The following is a 22,667-nucleotide window of genomic DNA, read 5'->3' as shown; positions in this document are numbered from 1 at the left end:
GTCATCTAAGGGTATGTTCCCTAGAAAAGCCATAGAAGCCCCTAACTTTCTTGTAGAGTGGGCTTTAGGTGGAACAGATAATGTTCTTTTTGCTTTGTGATAGCAAATTTGTATGCACTTTACAATCCACCTAGCTATCCCTGATTTTGAGATGGGGTTGCCTTTATGCGGTGGAGAGAAGGAGACAAACAACTGTTTAGTCTTTCTGAAAGGTTGCGTTCTTTGTATGTAGTACAGTAAAGCCCTTTTAACATCAAGTGTATGTAGAGCCCTTTCCGCAACAGATTGGGGTTGCGAGAAAAAAACGGTAATTCCACCGATTGATTAAGATGGAAGGGGGAAATGACCTTGGGCAGAAATTTTGGATTTGTGCGAAGTATTACCTTGCTGTGATGTATCTGTAAAAAGGGTTCTTGTATAGTGAACGCTTGTATCTCACTAACCCTTCTAAGGGAAGTGATAGCTACGAGGAAAGCTGTTTTCCAAGTGAGGAACTGTAGCTCACATTTATGCATTGGTTCGAAAGGCAGACCCATTAGCCTTGTAAGAACTACGTTTAGATTCCATACAGGGGAAGGTGGTGCCCTGGGTGGAATTACTCGTTTAAGGCCTTCCATAAAGGCTTTAATAGCAGGCACTCTGAACAGTGATAAATGCTGTCTGTTTTGTAGGTAAGCAGCAATTGCTGCTAGGTGTAGACGTATGGATGAATATGCCAGGTTACACCTTTGAAGATGGAGCAGATAGCATATGATGTGCTGTATGGATGCATCTAAAGGGTTGATTGTATTGTTACGGCAGTAAACCACAAATCTCTTCTACTTTGCGGCATAGCATGCTCGAGTGGTAGGACGTCTGGCTTCCTTGATAATGTCCATGCAATCAGGGGGAAGATTAAGGTATCCAAATTCTAAGATTTCAGGAGCCAGATCGCAAGGTTGAGCTGAGCTGGGTCCGGGTGCCTGATTTCTCCATGGTTCTGGGTTAGGAGGCATGGGGACAGGTGCAGTTTTTGATGTGGTACCACCGATAGCTGTAGTAGTGTGGTGTACCACGGCTGCCTGGCCCATGTCGGAGCTACCAGAATGAGTGTGAGGGAGTGCTGTTGTAGCTTCCTTACCACTAATGGAATTAGCGGGAGAGGTGGAAAGGCGTATGCAAATTTGCCTGACCAGTTTATCCATATCGCATTGCCTTTGGACAATGGGTGTAGGTATCTGGCGGCGAAGCTTGGGCATTTTTTGTTTTCGTGGGTGGTGAAGAGGTCTATCTGAGGATGGCCCCACTTGTGGAAGAATGGGCGAAGAACTTGTGGATGCAGTTCCCATTCGTGCATTTGCTGCGTTTGTCTGCTGAGCAGATCTGCCATGGTGTTTTGTAAGCCTGGGACGTGTTGTGCCAGGAGAAAGATTTTTTGTGGAATTGCCCATCTCCATATGCTCTGTGCTAAGCGGGAGAGCTGGGGAGAGTGTGTCCCCCCCTGTTTTTGAATGTAATACATTGCAGTCATATTGTCTGTGCGAATTAGGACTGCTTTGGCTGAAATTTGTTTCTGAAACGATTTCAGGGCTAGAAAGATCGCCAATAACTCCAGATGGTTGATGTGGAGTAACCTCTGTTGTGGCGTCCATAGCCCTTGCACCGTGAGGTGTAATAGATGCGCTCCCCAGCCGGAGAGCCATGCGTCCGTTGTTAGAATCACCTGAGGAACCGGGTCCAGGAACGGTCGCCCTTTGGAAAGGTTTGTGGTGTTCCACCACTGCAGAGATCAATGAGTGCGGCCGTCCACCAACACCAGATCTGTCAGCTGATCCTGGGCCTGGTTCCACTGGTGTGCCAAGCACTCTTGGAGTGGACGCATGTGAAGTCTTGCATGAGGCACTATGAAAATGCAAGACGCCATCATCCCTATTAGTTTCATGAACACTCTTGCTGGTAGAGAGTGCTGAAGAAGGAACTTTTGGTGCAGGGCTTGCATGCTTGCGATCCTGGCTGAGTTGGGATAGGCTATAGGCTATAGCTTTTGAGGTGTCTATAGTGGCACCGAGGTATTGCTTTGTGTGAGACGGTATCAAGTGGGACTTTTGGTGATTTACCATAAAGCCTAGCTGGTGGAGTGGTTGTATGGTAGTGTTTGTATTTTGTACACACTGGTGGTAGGACGCGGCTTTTATGAGCCAGTCGTCCAGGTAGGGGAAGACGTGAATGTTTTGTCTTCGGAGGTGTGCTGCCACTACTGCCAGGCATTTGGTAAACACCCGTGGTGCGGTTGTGACCCCGAAGGGGAGAACCTTGAACTGATAATGTTGGCCGTCTACCACAAATCGCAGGTACTTTCTGTGAGCAGGGTGTATTGGGATATGAAAGTATGCGTCTTTCAGGTCCAGTGTAGTGAGAAAGTCGCCCTGACGGAGGAGTGGGAGAACTTGCTGAAGAGTTACCATATGAAAATGGTCTGAATGGATGTATGCATTTAGAGGCCGGAGGTCTAGAATGGGCCGTAGGGTCTCGTCTTTCTTCGGTATGAGAAAGTACAGAGAGTAGACCCCTAGATTTTGCTGATCGACGGGTACCTGCTCTATAGCGTGTTTTTGCAGGAGGGAGAGTACCTCTTGTTTCAGAAGTGTGGTATGTTCTTGTGACATCGCACGGTGTCTGGGTGGAATATTTGGGGGGGGTAGAAGTTAGTTTGAGACAGTACCCTGACCGAATAATTTGGGTTACCCATTTGTCTGATGTTATGGCCTCCCAGGTTTGAAGGAAGTCTTGTAGTCTGCCCCCGACCGGAGTGGAATGGTCTGGGGGGAGCGGGGGAAAGTCATTGTGTGGGCGGTGTGGCAGAACGGGCGGTGTTGGTTTTGCCCCTGCCTTTATTATTGTTTCCTCGATATCCACCTCTTTGGTAGCCCTTTGAGAAGGTATTTTGAGGAGGGGACTTGTAGGAAGTGGAGGCGCTACCGGAAGAGTAACCTCTGCCAGAGCCTCGAAAGGAGGAACGGCGAAAGGAACGTCTAGGGGTTTGTGATTGCAGGGCTCCCATAGACTTCGCCGTGTCTGTATCCTTCTTCATTTTTTCCAGGGAGTCGTCTACTTTTGGGCCAAATAAGTGTTGTTGGTCAAAAGGGTGGTTTAAGATAGATGCTTGGACCTCTGGTTTAAAGCCTGAAATTCTGAGCCAGGAGTGACGGCGAAGCAGGACACTGGTGTTTATAGCCCTGGACGCCGTGTCTGCTGCGTCAAGTGCACATTTAATAGAGGTGTTGGTAATAATCTTTCCCTCTCGTATTAGCTCATGAGCTTTATTCTTATATTTCTCCGGGAGATGCTGCATGAGAGCCTCCAGCTCATCATAGTGCGCTCTATCGTACCTCGCTAGCAGCGCCTGCGTGTTGGCGATGCGCCACATATTGGCAGCCTGAGAGGCAGTGCGTTTGCCTGACGCATCTAAAAGCTTGGACTCCTTATCGGGTGGTGGAGCCTCACCAGATGACTGAGAGTTGGAGCGCTTCCTAGCTGTGGAAACCACTAGTGAGTCTAGGGGTGCAGGTCCTTTAATATAGACAGGATCGGTGGGGGCTGCCTTGTACTTCTTTTCTATTCTGGGGTTCAAGACCCTAGCTCTAACGGGGTCTTTGAAAACCTCTGTGGCATGCTTGGTCACCCCTTTAAGCATGGGTAATATAGCGGTGGATTTATCTGCTATGTCAAATGTGTCAAGTAGGAAGTCTTCCTCAACTGGATCACTGTGTAATTCCACCCCATGGTAATGTGCCGCCCGATGTAAGAGGTGGTGGAACCCCAGGGAGTCCTCTGGTGGAGACGGCCTGGATGGATAGAGATCATCCTGAGGCACATCTGGGATATCTGGATTGTGATAATCCTCCCATGGGTCAGGTGTTCCCGGAGGAGTGGGGTCCTGCGGGGCATCTGTGGGATCATAGAATGGATCACCGTGGTCATCAGGGTCCGGAGACGGTGTTGGGGACCGATGAGGCAAAGGTCGAGAAGATGGGGGTGGAGATGGAGGGGGTGGAGGAGGTGGAGGAGGAAGAGGAGGAGTTAAAGGCGGTGGGGAGGGTACTCTGAAGGGGGATGTGGCAGAGTCCTTCCGTTTTGGTGGTGGAGGAGGAGTTGGCTTGTCCAAAAGTCTTTTCTTGGAAGACAAAGTTAAATGTCCAGTCCTGGGATCCTTAGTTAAAGTCTTTTGAAGAGGATCCGGTGTGAAAAGCTCCTCCAGCACCAATTCCTCCCTTGGTGCCGATGTTTTCGGAACCGAAGGCTTCGTCGGTTTATCCGCGCCGTGCTTTCTCGGGGTGTCTGATCTTTTGGTCGGCGCCGAGGCAGGCTTCGACACGGAAGCGTCGGTGCCGAGGGATTTGTGTTTGGTCGGCACCGAGAGGCCAGGTTTCGACACCGATGGCTTCGGAACGGAACTTGTTTTCTTCGGCGCCGAAGAATGTTTGTCGGCGCCACTAGGAGGCTGGCACGAGCCCGAGCCGCCAGGAGACTTGTGATGCTTTTTCACCGGGCCCGAAGGTGGGGTGATGGAAGCAGTATGCTTGGCTTTCCCTAGGCCCGGAGGCGAAGGGGTAACCGGAGACTCTTTCGGAATGGGCGCGGGAGGGGGAGGGGGTAGAGTACTCACGACCCTCTGCGCCGGTGTGATCTCCTCCACGTCGGAGTCGGAAGCGCTGACGACATCTTCCTCCCGCTCGGTGTGCAGCTGTCCCGACGCTCCGGTGTCTTCTCCGAAGATGTCAGGTGGAGCCGAGGTCGATGAGTGCGCCATGGTGCGTCGAGCTCGTCGATCCCGAATAGTCTTTTTCGATCGAAAAGACTTGCAGGCGGGGCAGTCTCGGGCCTCGTGTTCGGGAGAGAGGCAGAGGTTGCACACCTGATGGAGGTCGGTGTGGGGAAATTTAGACCCACATTTTGGGCACTTCTTGAAGGGAGTCCTTTCCATCGGCCGAGACCGGAGTCGAAGTAGGCCCGAAGGCCGTTGCCGATGTCTGGAATCTAGGAAGTGCCGAAGAGAGAGATGAAGAAGTCGATTCCGTCTAAAGAATCTCGATGGACGAGGATTTTTCGTCGAAGGTCGAACTGAGCCCGATGGCGGAAAAAATCAATCTGAGGATGGAGCCGAAGCCCATGCGCAGTACGGACCGAAGGAGGAGTCACCGAACTCGTGACTTCCAAAGACTGTCCAAGAAGAAAAACAAACTGCAAACATCCGGGCCCAACACCAGATGGCGATCTATGCAAAAGTGTATAATCTGCAGCTCATATGCCTCGCACAAGAAGTTATGCAGAGACATAAAGCTTGAGCACAACTCACTGTCGGGCTGTATAGGACCACTGTCCACACTCCCGCCCAGCCCCGGCTTCTCGCAGGTGGGCGGCGCCCAGCCCACATCGCAGTGGCAGTTCTTGTTGCTGTTGCAGATCTGAAGATGGGAGAGAAAGTGGGTCACGATACAGCGTTGAAACCATCGGAAACTTAAAGACAGTCACAATTTGGTTAATGGGAGTATCCAATACAATAAAGAGAATAAAATACAGCAGTGATGGCACGTGACCTCCAAGTGTCTAGCATCAAATCTGTCAACAAATGGAAGTCACCTACATTTGATTTCCATCTGTAGTGGATTGTAGAAAGAGACAGCATGAGAGGGGAAGATAATTTGAATGCAAACAAGCAGAACCTAAGAACTAGAGAGAGACAGACTATGGAGAAGAAATAGAAAAAACATGTAGAATTCCTATAGAGGTACTCCTGAAAAGAGCTAATAAACTGAAAGAGAAAAGGAGGGAAAGAGAGAAAAAAGGACAGAGTGATAGAAAGAGAGAGGGCAAGGAAAATAGAGCAAAACCAAGACAAGGCTAGGACACTGGGGAAGGAAAGAAGGCTCCCTCTCTCCACCCTCATTCCTCCCACATCCTTGGCGTGCTGATGATCTCAAGAGGACTAAAAGGATGCAGAGTGTTGCAAGGCACATAAAAAGGATAAGGAAATTAGAGCAAAACCAAGACAAGGCTAGGACACTGGGGAAGGAAAGAAGGCTCCCTCTCTCCACCCTCATTCCTCCCACATCCTTGGTGTGCTGATGATCTCAAGAGGAGTAAAAGGATGCAGAGTCTTGCAAGGCACATGAAAAGGATACACTAGGCTGGCCTATTCCTTGATGTTGTGCCACCGGTCGACAGTCCAGTCCAGTCCATGCCGTCATTCTTGGTGTCCCAGTCGGTCTTACAGGGGTGACACCAGCATGAGTATGAGGAAGCACACAAAGACAGCTTGTAACGCGTGTCTCAGACAAGGATGCACATTCCTTCTCATTACGAGTGCCCGGCTCAGAAAATGGTTTGCTACCACAGGGATCTTCATTTTAAAAGTGTGATAATTATTGCCTATTACAAGTTGTGCACTTTAAAATATGGCATAACATGCAGACTTTAATGCTTTGTACACCAACATCCATATGTGGTTGAATTTAACTGGCATTATCCCCCCAGTAAAATTCAACAGCCAAATTTAAGTGCGAGGCACGTGGTAACTACCACCAAACTCCTAATTCTGACTCCTGTGCAGACAGTAGTTTGCAGAGGGATTGGAGAGGAACGGGGCAGTCGGAATGAGGGCCCGAGTATTTTTCCACCTGATCTTGCGGCATATAGGGTCACATCATCACACCATTCAAGACAATTTGATATTTTGCAGTTAAAACTGTACGTCGATTACAATATACATTAGACAGGCCGTCCACATGTGCACAGAACAATGCTCTGAAAATAGACAGAGCTAAAATGATGATGTTTGGAAGAAGTACACACAGAAAGTGTTGGTTTCCTGAGGTTGCTCTTTGGAGCAAGTGAATCCTTGTCATTATGTGGGAAATGCCTTCCACAGGGTTTCCATCAGAAACGCGAGGAAACAATATTGTGGAGGCAAAATAGTGAGGGCTAAATATTGAGAACAAAAATATTGTGAAGGTAAGTATATATAGGTAAGTATAGGTTACATAACTTCACATTGGTAGACCTTGACAATATCTACATCTTCATACTGTCCTTGATGGTGTAGCATGCCAGCCTTCCATAGCAGACTTCTGAGAGGAAGGGGCTTGTTGAAGCAAAGAGACATTCTGTCCAGAAGTTCACCTACGCCCTGTGTAGTTTTAGAATAAAGGTCGGTGAGTATGCATTGAAGCAGGTATTTCATACATATCACTCTAAAGTAGCCTCCATCTTGAGTTGTGGTGCTCCAATGTGGCGTCATCTAGAGGTCTAAGGATAGATACATTTGGCCGCCCACCACTGAGGAAGCGGTTTGACCTCTGCAGAAGTATTTCACTGGAGATGAAAAGAACAGAATATGGCACAAGGTGCTGTTAGGCTGAAGGTCTGGCACGAACACGTGCAAGGAGATTCACACTATGGCGCGCTGATTCTCAGACTCTTCATATTTATGAAGAGAAAATTGCTTCTGTGAGGGGCACTCAAAAAGATACCAGGATTGTTGTCATAAATTGCTAGGTGCTGGATTTAACTGTTAAGTTTCACCATCTGAGAGTGCCCGTGCCTATTCAGACATTCCTTCAGGTCATTTTTTAGGTCTCGCCTGACCCAGCGCATGCGCTGGTCTGGCGAGACATTTTGTGAGGGCTCCAAAAAGTGCTACCAGGCCAGCCTAGAGCAACAGTGCATGTGCGCGGGCACGCGCCGCGCTTGACCGAGGTTACTTTCACTTTCGCGGCTGCACCGCCCCTTTGATGTTTGATCGCGATCACTTTCGCGTCCGCACGTCTGCTTGGCATAGGCAATAGGTCTCGCTTTTGGGACCTATAAGTATTTAGGTATGCAACTGTTGCATGGCTAAACACTTATAAGGTCCCAAAGGCGAGACCTATTGGCTATGCCAATGCTTGTTTAAATTTCACCTGGGAGGTAGGGGGAACCTGGCTAATGCAGAGAGAGGTGTGTGGCCGACCGGACAGGACGCCAAGTTCTTTTTGCCTCCTGATGACTCCTACTCAGCTGTGCATGGGAAGAGGACATGGGGGAGCCATACATAACCTACAATTGTAGATGGGTAACTGTGAATTAAAGGCATGCTTGTTCCCCTCATAGTTCTCTCTCGTTGTCTATTTGATGTCACTCAGTAACACATCTCCAATAATCGCAGACATTTCTATTTAATTCTGTATTTTCTGGGTGCATAATTGCATAATTGAATATGCATATAATTATGAATGGGAATGGGTGACAGGTGCTGGCTCCCAGAGGAACTGCTGAAGTTCTTTGAGAACTTACAAAAGTCAGAAACACAATGTAGGTGCAAATATGTTGTGCCTTGGTTCGTAAATAGCACTACATGCACGGTTCAACCACTTTCCTCTCTGAGCCACACAGGCTAAGATTGAGAGAGCTGCACATAAAATAATTAATGTATTTTTAAAGTGGACAAATGTACTGTACTCCAAAGCGAGAGATCCTCAGAATAATATGTTATTTTGTTCAATTTCTGAGACTGTTCCCAGCTTATACTTTTCTCCAAAGTTTCTTGAACCACCTGTCGCATGTTTAATTTCTATTATATGCAATAATTAGCAGGGAACGTAGCTATTGCTGGAGGAGATCTCAACCATTAAATGCTGGCCACAGAACAGTACAGTGCATAAGGGGGTTTGAGTGAGCCAAATTTCAGACCCCAGGCTAACTGGAACAGCACCATCCACAGCTACTGCTTTTCTGTTTTGACGCATATACCGTCCATTATCCACTTACATGTTTGCCCAGACTCACACAGTTTGTCCAGATGTAGAAGTCAGGATTAAAACTCAGGTCTTCAGAGACCAGAGTCAGAATGTAGCCATAGAGTCCACAGTCACAACAGGCTGCTCCTTTTCCAAAGTAGCGCAAGACTGAGCCCCACATAACTATAGGCCGCAATTGCACCAGAACCTCTGAAATGTAGGTACTTCCCATGGAAGCGCCTTTGGAGCTCCATAGAAACTAACATGTAGCGTTCCGCGAAAACCTGGGATTTTTGCCCTATATTCACTTTATGTTCCCTTTCAGATAACATCAGAAGCCCTGCATTATTGAAGAAGGACACTGAAGTGTGTATGTTTTCTTGTCTGCTGCAAAACACTACACCACAAGAGGCAGAATAATCTTGGCATCACACTTGTCCACTTCATTCCTTATTACAAAAGCTGTTTATTTTCAAACTTTAAGTGAAACATTGCCAACATTATTTTATAGATCTAAGACTGACTTCTATAATAATTTCCATTGATTTTTGTCCATGTATACATCGAAAAGTAGCAAGGTGTATACATTCATCACTATCATTAAAGTAGATGAGAATTTTGAACATTCTTGCAAAGCGGTATATATTTATGTATGTATGTGGTACAAACAAAGCCAAAAGGCTGCTGAGTACTGTACAGGGTCAAAGGCAAAGAGACAGTCAATGTGTGTTTGGAGAGATAGCTGGTATCTGAATGTGAATGTAGACTACAACTGCATCTTGATGTAGTGTTGCTTAAAGAGGCGTGCTATCCGTGTGTTCTATGTTTTTCAATAAATATCTTAGGGGCTGATTTATATCTTGGTGGTATGCATACTCCAACGCAACAGCCACATACTGCCAAGATAAAGGTCTACCCACCAGATTTTGGACCTTACGTTTGGCTACAGCAGTGACTACTCTGTCACCGCCAAAGTCGAGCGGTGTAAGGGCCATCAGAGAAATGGCTATATGTCCACCCACCCAATTAGGATGGGTGGATCTATAGCCATTTGTTTTGCTGTCCGTAACTCAGGCAAACCCTGGCGGAAAAGGACAGTAGAAATGGAATAATGCCCTCTTTGCCATGGGAGATAACTCCTATGGTAACACATGTATTTTATTTTTTATTTTCAAAAAGAAAATCCTGTTTTAGGATTTTCTTTTTGAAAATAAAAAAGAAAACAGTTTGATGCAGGGCTCTGTCATGTAGCCAGGGCCCTGCACCAATGCGCATTGACAGGAACTCTTGTGGCAGCAGTTCCTGCCAATTCATTATAAATGACTGTTTGCTTGTCGGTCATTTATAAATGTGGCAGGCTGTCCCTCTACCTGGGAGATGGAGTAATTTACTCCTTCCCCCTGGAGGAACAGTGGGCGGGTCTCCCATATATAAATGAGCCCCCTAATGTTTAAAGATGTGTGACTTCAACTCTTTCCTAGGGTTGCAGCAGGGTTGTGGCAAGTGATCAATGTGGGAATGCCGTTCCAGATACTGAGTGCATAGATAGAGAATGCTTGTTCTCTGTTTGTTGTTTTGCACTTCTTAATCTCCAGTCTGATGGTGTCCCGGGCAGCAGGAGTGCGGAAGCAATGCCAAATCATAACTAGAACCTCAAGCAGATGGTAAATTGGCGATATGTGCCAACCACCTTGAGTGAAATGTCCTGATGCATACTTTTAGGCTATAGAGCGGGAAGGGCAGCCAGCTGGTGGAAAGTCACTCACCCCATGTCCATGACACTTGGCAACACACTGCTCCAGCTCAAAAAAGGAGGCATTCTGGCACTGGTGATCCTTGCAGACCTGAAAGGCAAAAGGGGAAAGACACAGGTTTACGTTGATACTTCGTGATGTTACCACCAGGTTCTACAAGGCTGAGGTTCCTGCTATTTCAATTATTGCATACCCAACTTATACTACAGATCTGTCTTAGTTCTTACACTACAATCACCATACTGGGTTAGACCCATGCATGTTCATTGTATTAATAATACATGTTCTCCTTCCCAAAGGACACCATGCAGTTCTCAATCAAGAGCTTCCTTGTGTTACTCTAGAACTGGTCGTACCATGCTATCTTGAGCGCTTCCTTGTGTTACTCTAGAACTGGTCGTACCATGCTATCTCGCGCGCTTCCTTGTGTTACTCTGGAACTGGTCGTACCATGCTATTGCTATCACTTCCTTGTGTTACTCTAGAACTGGCTGTACCATGCTTTTGCGAGCACTTCCTTGTGTTACTCTAGAACTGGCCGTACCATGCTATTTTGAGCGCTTCCTTGTTTTACTATAGAACTGGTCGTACCATGCTATTGCAAGCACTTCCCTGTGTTACTCTAGAACTGGCCGTACCATGCTATCTTGAGTGCTTCCTCGTACAATGCTCTCTCAAGCACTTCCTTGTATTACTCCAGAACTGGCCGTACAATGCTATCTCGAGTGATTCTCCGTGTTACTCCAGAACCGGCCGTACCATGCTATCTTGAGTGATTCCCCGTGTTACTCTAGAACTGGTCGTACCATGTTATCTTGAGTGCTTCCTTGTGTTACTCTAGAATTGGCCGTACCATGCTATTTTGAGCGCTTCCTTGTTTTACTATAGAACTGGTCGTACCATGCTATTGCGAGCACTTCCTTGTGTTACTCTCAAACTAGCTGTACCATGCTATTGCAAGCACTTCCTTGTGTTACTCTAGAACTGGCCGTACCATGCTATCTTGAGTGCTTCCTCGTACCATGCTCTCTCAAGCACTTCCTTGTATTACTTCAGAACTGGCCGTACAATGCTATCTCGAGTGATTCTCCGTGTTACTCTAGAACTGGTCGTACCATGCTATCTTGAGTGCTTCCTTGTGTTATTCCAGAACTGGTCATACCATGCAATCTCAAGCGATTCCTTGTGTTACTCTAGAACTGGTTGTATCATGCTATCTACAGCTCTTTACTGAAAAACAGCATCAGTTCCTTATTGTTGCTTCTACGTGCATTAGTCTGAAACTGAAGTATGTGCCCTTAAGCCCTAACCCACATACTGGAAAATCTTAACCCTATACCCCAAACCCTTAACCTTGTTCCACAAACTCTTATCCAGCACCCTTTACCCTATACACAATACTCTTCATTGCTACCCACATGCATTTTCAGGCACAGGTGATGCACAAGTATTTTAAGAACGCTGTCAGTTCTCATGCTCCCCAGAGCCTGTTCCCTCTTTGCCTATCATGGGACGCGCCAGGCCCAGGACTCATGATGGCCCCTTCGCCATCATGACCTCTCTGAATGACAGCACTGGAGAATGAGCTCCACCTGAGGCTAGATGCTCTCAGTCCTCTGCCCCAGAGAAGCTGCAGGTCCTCTACATCCCTTCCACCCTAGGTCTCATCTCGAGTCCTATGAGATGGAGAATAGCTGCAGCCAATAGGAAGGGAGGGCCTGGCAATTCCCCACCCTATGTCAAAGAGACAGACCCAGGAAGGATGTTTCCAAGAAAGAATGAAAGAGACAACCTCAGGAGGCTTGAAAAATCTGCCAGTCAGACATGAGGCAGGCAGTCTTTCCCCAGACTCGCAAAGGAGCTCCCCAGATTACTCAGCTCCAAGAAGAAAGGTCATTCACAAAGCCTGGCCATTCTGAACAATGCTTTCCTTCTTCTGAGGGTGCAAGAGGTGCAAACAGAGCAGATGGCTCTTGAGGGATATAGCTTGACTCATGGAATTAGGCAAATCTGTCGCCACACAGACTCGAGCTTCATAACATCACAGAATACCACTGTTAGTTTCTAGTACTTTTATTTTGCATAGTTGATGGGCCAATACTCTATATTTGTACTTTTTTACAGAGCTGCATAAGCATACACGGTTGCAACTGTCCAGAACAATGAGCAGCAAAGGTTAAAGAATATGAGAACGCCCCTCACTAAGGTGAGTGAACAATGGTAAGCAAAACATTGTTTTGGGGCCGGGTTGACAACATTTTGCCTTTAACTCTGCTTGGACTGGGACATGGAAGGTGGCAGCTTGGCCATACGTGACACAGAGAACATAAGAAAGTACATTCCATGCCAAGTGACCCATTGGTTTTGCTTGCTGTAGACATTTAAGAGAGATGGAACACCTTTGCCTTCTGTTGAATAGATTCACAGAAGGATGCGTTAAATGAAGTGAAATTGGTCAGCTGGACTTGGGGTGGGGTTGCATGAGGTGGAAAGGAAAAGTGATGTAAATGGAGGTTCAGTGAAACATAAGGTTTAAGATTTGTTTGTGGGAATTTAGGAGAGTGGACAGTGTAAGTGAAACAGCACAGAAGCGAATGAGAGGCAAGACTATAAAGAAAGAAAGGATGAAACAAAACAAGTAAGGATGAAATTAAATCCATTTACCATTCCAGGACCACACTTTGTACCCGTCAGCACTAGTCCGGGATCCAGAAGATCCCCCTGCTCGTCCGGCGAGGTGTAGGTGTATGTGCCACGGCATTTCACCTCGCGACCCTCGAAGCGAATGGTGGTGTCCATGGACACAGTGTTGGGGCCCTTCGGTTTCGTGGCCCTGCTCTGGCATTGGATCTTCCCACACTTGGCATTGCTGAAAGAAGAGGGGCGCATGAGACTCCGAACATATTGTATATGTTTACATCCGTCTTTGTTACTCATTGAGGTTGTGCATTACATGTGAGTTTTGTAACTTTAAACTGGTTACAAGAGATTAGATAAACAATGACAGATGAAAGAAACTGAAAAAAATGCCTAGCTCTATGTAAACTTCAGCGCCTTAGATGTCTGTTTTAATAAAAGTTTGGAGACCGTAGTGTAGATTATAAGAAGTTTTAGTTTTATCTGATATTAGTTTCAAGTAGATAAGTAGATAGCTAAGCCAGTAAGTAAGTTGTTATTGAAGCCCAGTGCTTAATTTGAGCCTGTGGTTTCCGGTGCTTGGCACCGGCACCTAATTGTCTACACCGGCATTTGTAACAGTCTGCCACAAGCTGGCGCTGTTTTGATAATTTAGAGATTACCACAACAACAGGTAATTAGTAATTTAATGTAAATTAAAGATTACTATTACCGCCCGCTCAAGCCATTCTTATAGCTTTGGGGGACTGAAATAGTTCGAACTGTCACACTTGTAGGAGTGTAAGGGATAGCAGTAGTGATGGTACTGACATTGGCAGCGCTGGCAGGAGCAATGCGTAGTGCAAGCTGCAGTGACCTCCTGATGAGAGCCCTGTTACTTATTTACAAATTATGCACTGTTACAGTAAGCCCCACCAGGAGCAGCCTCCCTGCTGCTCAGCCCAAATCTTCAACTGACCATCTCAACCTCACCAGCAACTCCAGCATTCCACTACACCACATGTACACTGGCTGAGCAGCAGGGACCTGGAACACTGGGGAGGATGCATTAACATACAACAAAGTCATACAACAAAGTCCATACGTTTGACACACAGCACCTAAGATCACGCATTAGGGGTGAATTCTTCACCTGTAGCATGCAGCGACAGAGTGTGGGTTCTGAAGAACACATTCAACTTTTCCAAAAGGCCCTTTTAGCACCAACAGCTTGCATTTAAGACAAAGTAATACAGGGGTAAGTAAGTAAATAATGCTGATGTCTAGACCTGAGTTTAGATACTAGTGCAGTCAAGCACAAAGTGCACAAGGGGACCTAGAGAGCATTTATCGTGAACTCCAATCCACAGTGTGTATGTAAGTGGGCACGGACAGGGCCACACTTGCACGTTTAGCAGCACCGGGGGCGGAGAATAGCCTCAAGGCCTCAGGCATCCCATCTATCGTCCCTACTGCACAGACGACAGTATGTCAAAATATAAGGGGAAAATATTGTGGGGCTAAATAATCAAGGCTAATTATCGAGAACCAACAAATCGCAAAGTGCAGATATAGAGGTACTGTTCTTACCTCCACATCTATGTACTTTGAATATATATAAATATATTGTGAAGGTACATTTTGGTTAGTTAAGTAGTAAACAGAACGTACGCTCACCATTAAATGCTCACCTTGTTGATATTTTGGTCCCTGTTACTTAGGCCGTAGTATTCTGGTCACACAATGCGTTCTGCTTGATATTGTGATGGACACCGCCCCAGCCTGGCGGGCAGGGTGTTATGATGAGCCTGTGCGCCTCCATCTGTACCTGCCAGCGCGTCCCTGTCGCATATGCTTGCCTGCCCTATACCATGCTAAGTCCTCCTCCACATCTGTGCGCTGGGAGGCGAGGTGCCACGGTAACATTTGCGTCTCCCTCCTCAACCAACACTCCGCTGGGGCACACAACAGTGGTAAGGAGGAGGCGTTTATGTATGTATGTATGTATGTATGCATGTATGTATGCATGCAATCGGTTATTTGCCATAAATTAAAAGCTGCCACCTAATAGAAAATTGGTGTATTTTCATAAACGTTTCAGAGGGTGTTTTTAGAGGACAAATTTAATCACTAAAAATAAGCATTGGCAAAGCCCAAAGGCCACGCCTTTGAGGCCTATTTACTGTGCCAATGCCTTTTGCTGATGCTGTGCAGCACTGTCAAAAGTCAAAGATGTTGCAAAACATCAGCAAAAAATAGAATGAAAAAGGTGTGATGAGATGGCCCCTGTAACCAGTTGCATCATTCTGTAAGTACACGCATGTGCAATGACATATGCACCAACATGAGTCACCATTTATGCACGTACAGAATGACACTGGCACCATTTTTGTTTTTTTTACTGACCCACCTTAGATGGCCGACGCTACTAAATCGGGGAAAAATATGTAATGTTAAGTGTGGCAAGCAGTTTTCTTGTAACAGACCACCCAACAGCGAGTACAAGCTGCTGGCCCTTCAAAACAATGTAACAAAAAAATGGAAATGCCCACGAGGGGAGAGGAGAAATGTTGGAGTAGATGTGGGGAAGCAACGGGGATTAGTGGAATAAAATAAAAATAAAACCGGGTAGGGGAGTAGTGAAAAAGCAATACATGAAGGACAGAACAAAGAGGTGGGGCGGTATTTGAAAGAGGGGAGAAACATTCAGGAGGTAAAAAACAAATGCACTCTAATAGAGTGCTTAATGAAAGGAAAAGAGTAGTTCCTTAAATCAGAACAGTAGACGGATACAAGGCAGTTAATCAACAGGATGGTAAAAAAGGATATTCTCCATTTGAGGGACAAACATAAGAAGAGTAAGGAAACCTTTTAACAAGAAGTAATCAAATGAGAGTGACATTAAAGTATCAGCCCACTGTAAATATTTGGTATAATCACCAAAGGTTGTTTGACAACCAGACAGCTAAGAGCTGTCTGGTAGGTGAGACCTAATGACGAGCTGGGACTTACTGCAAAAATACATGTATTTTGAGAAAATGACAGGCTGATGTTTTTGCATTAAACAATTGCATTTCTAAAATATATTTAATCTGATATGTTTGGTGATAATTCATATTGGGTTAAGGTCACATCTGGCTGATGTTAATACTTTTGCTTACTGTTAATTAATTTACTTGGGGACAAAGGTAAATATTTGGTTAAGTGGATGCATTTCAGGACACTGCTGCTTCACAAAACAGAAAAAATATATCCACGCATTTGTGTTACCCACCTCTTGTCACACTTCACAAACTGCCCTTCACGTTTACCACAATTGCCATAGCTATCCCCGGCCGCGTTCACGTCTCGAAAACACGCGTCAGGTGCGGGGCGCGCGCCTGCAAAGAAAGTGAGAACAGACGTAAGAAACCCTCATTCTCACTGCACAAACAAATAGAAGGGAGATGTAAACCAGCTTGAACCGGTGGATGATTGTTCACAGCGCAATGAGAAATGCATGTTGTGTTTTCACCATATCCTGCAATTAAAGTTAGGAAAACCTGGAACCCTGAATTATTTACAACTACAGCAAAAATAGCACAAACCAAAAATATCCCTTTGGAATTTCAATTTCATGAAAACCACAATAACATGGTATTCTGCATAATTTTCAGAGTCTACGTGACTAAAGCATTTTACATGTGCTTCCCTGCAGATAACAAATTCTTTTTGAGACCTAATTACCAAATCTTGGGTCTTATTTACAAGCCCAGTGCGCTGCCGAAAGGTCATTTTTAGGTCTCGCCTAGGCAGCGCTGTATTCAGGATATGAGCATAAAGCTCCGCCCACTTTCTGCCCATCTTTTTAATTGGCTCCTGTCCCTGTCCTTTGTAAATTGTGGCTTTTCATTGGTTAATAGGCTTAGTAGTCGCTCCTTAGTACCGCCTTGTCTCTTATTGTAACCTCCCATGAGGACACCCCCTGTTACATGTGTTCTTACTCCCCAGGTTTTAATTACAGCCTCAAGGCACTATTTTCTTAAAAGGCTTCAGGCAAGACACACACTTGGTCCTAAGCTAGGCTGGCAGTGGTTACTTCACTCACTAGACCATCTCACATTTATATGAGACCATCTATAAATTTCCCTTCATCAGCTCCACATAGTACAACTAATCTGAAATTAATGTAATAATTCTTTTGACACATTTCAAAGCAACTAAATGTATATATGGACATAGCTATTTGAATGTACTCGTAGTACTGTCTTGCATGCAATGCATTATGGATAGGGTGGATTTACCATATCTTCTGCAGGGTGCAGTACCATATGTGACCAAAAAAGGTACGCAGTGCTGATGCCTTTCTCACTATTGACCTCTAGGAGCAGCTTGCGGTACTGCACAGAGACATGCAGTGCTGGTGCCTTGCTCACTAGGGACCTCTAGGAGCAGCTTGCGTTACTGCACCTAGACATGCAGTGCTGGTGCCTTGCTCACTAGAGACCTCTAGGAGAAGTTTGCGATACGGCACCGAAACATGTAGTGCTGATGCCTTGTTCACTAGGGACTTTTAGGAGCAGCTTGTGGAACTGCACCGAGACATGCAGTGCTGGTGCCTTGCTCACTAGGGACCTCTAGGAGCAGCTTGCGGTACTGCACTGAGACATACAATGCTGGTTCCTGGCTCGCCACGCAAGCATTCGCAATGCACTAGGGTCCAGCATTGCTGAAAGTATGAGCTATTGGCGTTGCATTATTATTTGCAAAGCCAATACCTCAATCTCTCAGTAATGCGAGGCCTATTGCATTGCAAATGCTTGTTTTATACATTCTGGCGGCGCACTGGGCTTACCCATATCTACGAGGCCATGGAAACAGGGCTTGCTTTATGGCAGTGCGACTGGTGGGTCCGCACCGGGTGCTGACCTGGGGAGAGGGTGCTGACCTCAGGGGGGTTGTTGCCAAAAAGGGTTAGTTTGGGTAGATATACATTCTTATTAGTAAATCCAGCCATTACCAGTGCTTAAAAACAAATTAAATGTATTTGAGAGAGGGTCGATGAAGAGATAATGGGAATTTTTGTCCAGTGGTAGTCATGTGGGGGAGGGGACGACGTAAAAACTGATTGTTGCTCCGGGCAGCACCTGCACTAAGGCCGGCCCTGCATGCAATCCACCCTGCATGGCTTTTCATGGCCGCGTAGATATGGTGTAATGCAACGCAGCACAAATCGATGAGCTGCCTCACACTGTGTGGGGAGGCGTGCCATGGGCGTTGCAGTAGGTGTTCCCACTCAACGCCCATGGTATTTGACACATTCCCAGGATTTACAACATAGCGTAAATCTAGGAATGCGTCAAAACCCTGCTCCTCCCCAGGTGTCCCTTCCTGCAGAAACACAACCCGATTTGAACACAGACACACATGCACCATGGTGCAGGCGTGTCTGTGTTGGCACATGGCAGTACATATTGCGCCAGCATAGTGAAAGAGGACAAGAATGCGCCGTATCTCATACATAAGGTGCAGTCTTTTCTTTTGACGCGGGGCAGCACAGCAAGAAGCCTTGCAGCACTGCTCTGCGTCAATATGTTGTAAATAAGCCCCCTTGTTTTTATTTAGCGATCTTCCATTTTTATGTATTCTACAAAATTGTGAGGTATGTGCCAGGGCAATGACATCATAATATACCGTTTGGATCCACTGCCAAGGGCTGTACTGGTTGTTAAAAGACCTCTCCCCTAAAGCCTTTGACAACAGGGATAGTCCAAGCAGGAGCGTAGCTTAGCCAGGAAGACCTAGGGGGTATAAGCTTCAGAGTTGTTAACACTCAAACTGCATCTCACATTAATCATTATATGAGAAGCCACTCAAGAGGGGGGCTTAAGGGCCAGTGGAAAGGGAAACAAGTACGGATTGTGTGGGATACTTAAAACACTGGGCCTCATTTACGAGGAAATGCCATGGCGCCGCAAGACATTTATCTGTGCCAAGCTGCATCATTTTAAAAGCACAGGGATGAACCATATTTACTGCAATACGGCACATCCCAGTGCTCACCCCTACACCCGTGGTAAAACAGCAGCTGTGCACCAATGCAGAAAGCCTTGCACCATGCTGCAAGGGTGTCTGTGTTGTACGGATGATTGTTGTTGTGCAGGAAGGGACACCTTCCTGCACAAAAACAATCTGACAGTGTTTTCCTCTATCTATGTGTGCTGCATGAAAGAGGAAAAAACGAGGAGAAATAAAAGTGGTTTTCCTTGTTGCACCACTGTTAAGCCTCCCCTGAGGACGCATTCCCAGGTTTCCAAAATGTTGTAAATCTGTGAATGTGGCAGAGTTCATGGGTGTTGCGTGAGAACACCCACATCAACATCCCTGGCATGCCCTTTTTCCGCAAAGTAATGCCTGAAATGGGGCCCTATTTACAAGGTCAAGAAAAGCCACACAGGGTGGCTTTGAATAGCCTTGTAAATATGGGCCCGCACACTGTGTGCGCCGGTGTGTCAAAAAAGTGACAAACTGGCAGTGCAATGGGCTTGTAAATGAGCCCTCCAGTATTTTGTTTTAAGACCTTCAAAACAGAGACATGAGTGTATGTGCATGTATTTAATATTACCAGATGAAATCCGACAGACACCTTATCATACTCGACTGAAAGCTCCTGTACCCAATAATTTATTAAATAATACCTTTATTAGAGGTGTGTAACACTCCAAATGCAACTCCCCTGCAGTTACGCCCTTGAGTCCGAGGCAGATGGACAGTGATGCTACTACGTGATCCCACCCACCAAGAGCAGAAGGTTGTAAACTTAAGATATAGAAACAGGAAGGGAAATATTGTAATGATGAAGGAGAAGGCATACACCAGCCATTATTAACCCTCTGCTATGCCACTGTCTTCTGCAGTGCTCACAATATAAATATGTACTAATTATGCCTTATTTCACAGTAATCAGTGCACTAACTGCGGTTAATACCTTCTTCATAATCATTAATTTTAATACAAGCACCACAATTGTGCTTCTGAGCCAAAGGTCAGAGAGGCATATTCACAAGAAGCTATCGCTGAATTAACGGCACTTCATCGCAGCCAAAGTCGTGATAGATTTACCTCCCCATTCACAAGCTGGTGGAAACAGTCCACAGCACCAGTTTACCCGCAATAGCAGCCGCAAAAAACATCGCCACAGAGGACCCCCGCAACTATCGCTAATGAGATGCAGAGTGGGCGTTCCCGTGCCAAAAGCCGCGACAACATCACACTTCAACATTCTCAACGACCAGCAAGATCGGCGATAAGGACACAAATCCGGTGATAAGGCGCGTTAGCACCAGGAAATCTACATCTGCTCTGACCTGGTGTAAAGTCGGACGGCAGTCAGCACCACAAAAGGGAGCTCAGCCCAGGGCCACATCGGAAGGGCAACAGTTGCCATGGAGCCACTCATCATGCGGCCCGCACAACCAAGAGGGCCAAAACACCCACCGTCACCACCTCAGGACCCCAACCCACACCTACAACCCCCCCCGGACCACCACAGATGCAGCGCAGACAAAGACAGCGGATCCCCAGGAAACGTACCAGCCGCACAGACCCAACATCAGACAATGTCACTGTCCACTACAGACTGAAAGGGACACCATGCTACGCATCCTGACCATCATTGCCTAACAGGCCTACGGCACCAACACAGCAGACAACCAACATCCCACCCCACACAAAGCTGCTGGCTTGGCTGCACCTGTTGGCCCCTGGTATCCCCCAAACAACACCCGTCTCAGTCGGAGGAGTCACAGAGCCAGCCACATCCAAGTCCCCCACACCTCTCCTGGACATCACCATCACCCTGGTACCCCAGTCCCCATACGTCCAACACAATGCGCAGGATCCGCTGGAGACCAAGCAAGGACCATACGCCCTAGCAGGATGCACGCACGTGTTGGGGGAATCCCCAGCACACATGCACTATCTGTACCCCCTGCTGACATAGCACACAATCACCGCAACAGGCAGCACACGTCCCACATCAATGTGCAGGCAACAACAGAACACCGTGGAACCTCCAACAATGTCGCCTTCAAATACCCAGCCAGTGTGCATGATACTTTCATCCTCCGACAGTCCATCATCAACCAGCGTTCCCAGGATGGCACCAAGGGAAATGCACAGCCCCTTGGCAAGTTCCAAAAGAACACCCCAACTCCACAACCATGCAACTCACAACTCTGGCAATGCACACGTCACAAAATCACAACCAACGTGCACAACAACATGCCCACGCACCAGAAACGACAGAACAACTTACAATGGTCACCTGGGCAAGCCCTGAACATGAGCCATCAACGGCATGGCACCTCAGCCACATAATAGCCGAATGTGGGGAGAGGTGGCAACCAGGCATGTCTGAATGATGCAGTAGAACCATGATTGGGAAAGTACACATTGCCAAGAGTGGCGGAGATGTGCTGGACAGACCTTAGTATGCAGAACACGCCCATATCCATGGCGACATACACCTCTGGTGTATGGAGTGTAGTGGACAGTGGACGCGACCATGTCACCCCAGCCAATGGGGGACCTTGCGGAAATTTTGCCTGTTATGCCCCCCCGCCCAAGCGTCGCTGGAGTGGGATGGCCCAGCGTACGCCACGCCAGCGTAGGGGTGTGAATAAAAAGCATGTAAGCCTGGGTGTGGTCCTCTTCCGGAAAGACCCACGTCTCTGCCAGGGCGGTGCCTCGCACCACGCCACGAGGCCGACGCCGTCCTCGTGAGCGGAGTTGCCTGGGATGCTGTGCTCCTGCTGAACCCCGGCATGCTGGACCATGAACCCGTCAGGCCCGCCCTTGCACTGCCAGGCCACACTGATACCCTGCCGACACCGATGTGTGTCAAGGAGGGCCCACCACGTGTCAGCGCAAGCTCCAAGCCTGAGTCCTGTGACCTGGCAGCCTCCTCAGACCATCACGGAGTCCACGACACAGGCCCGCTTAACTCCTTTCTCGTTGACGTACTCGACTGCCGCCTTCAGCCTACTCTTCGGACCAGTAGGTCCCATATATGAAACTGTGTCCTGAGTCATGAATGGCAGTGACCCCAAAACCGGGCCAGCGGCCACAGCACCAGACCCTCTGTGAGGCATAGTTCCATATGGGCATCTTGCGACACGTGGTGCCACTAACCCTGTGCCACGCCAGCCGGTGACACGTGGTGCCACTAACCCTGTCCAACGCCAACCGGCGACAAGTGGTGCCACTAACCCTGTTCAACGCCAGCCGGCTACACGTGGTGCCACTAACCCTGTTCAACGCCAGCCGGCTACATGTGGTGCCACTAACCCTGTACAAAGTCAGCCAGCGACACGTGGATGAGGGACCAGGACTACCCTGCGGACCAGTAGGTCCCACATCCAGCACCTAGTCACAAATCATGGATGGCAGAGTCCACATCAGTGGTCGCACAGAGAGGAGTAAGAGGAAGATGCGGCTCCGCCCGGACGAAAGCCGGGTCACATACACGGAGGTGACCGTACATGTGGTGCCACTGAACCTGAAC

The 22,667-nt window shown here is 47.2% G+C and overlaps 1 protein-coding gene across 2 annotated transcripts in view; it reads right to left on the bottom strand.

The window, feature by feature from the left end:
* LOC146863385 (disintegrin and metalloproteinase domain-containing protein 33-like) overlaps nt 1-22,667 on the bottom strand; it is a 460,898-nt gene that overhangs the window by 26,535 nt on the left and 411,696 nt on the right. For both annotated transcript variants that reach the window (XM_085642820.1, XM_085642819.1), the window contains exons 15-18: nt 16,398-16,503; nt 13,172-13,376; nt 10,520-10,597; nt 5,336-5,444 (exon numbers count right to left, since the gene is read on the bottom strand). In XM_085642820.1, coding sequence (XP_085498946.1) covers nt 5,336-5,444; nt 10,520-10,597; nt 13,172-13,376; nt 16,398-16,503 — 498 coding nt within the window. The remainder of the gene's footprint in view (nt 1-5,335; nt 5,445-10,519; nt 10,598-13,171; nt 13,377-16,397; nt 16,504-22,667) is intronic.

This window comes from Triturus cristatus, chromosome 2_2, assembly GCF_964204655.1.
Source record: "Triturus cristatus chromosome 2_2, aTriCri1.1, whole genome shotgun sequence".
Taxonomy (NCBI): Eukaryota; Metazoa; Chordata; class Amphibia; order Caudata; family Salamandridae; genus Triturus; species Triturus cristatus.
Note: the sequence above shows the minus strand (reverse complement) of the source record. Positions and strands in the feature narration are given on the sequence as shown.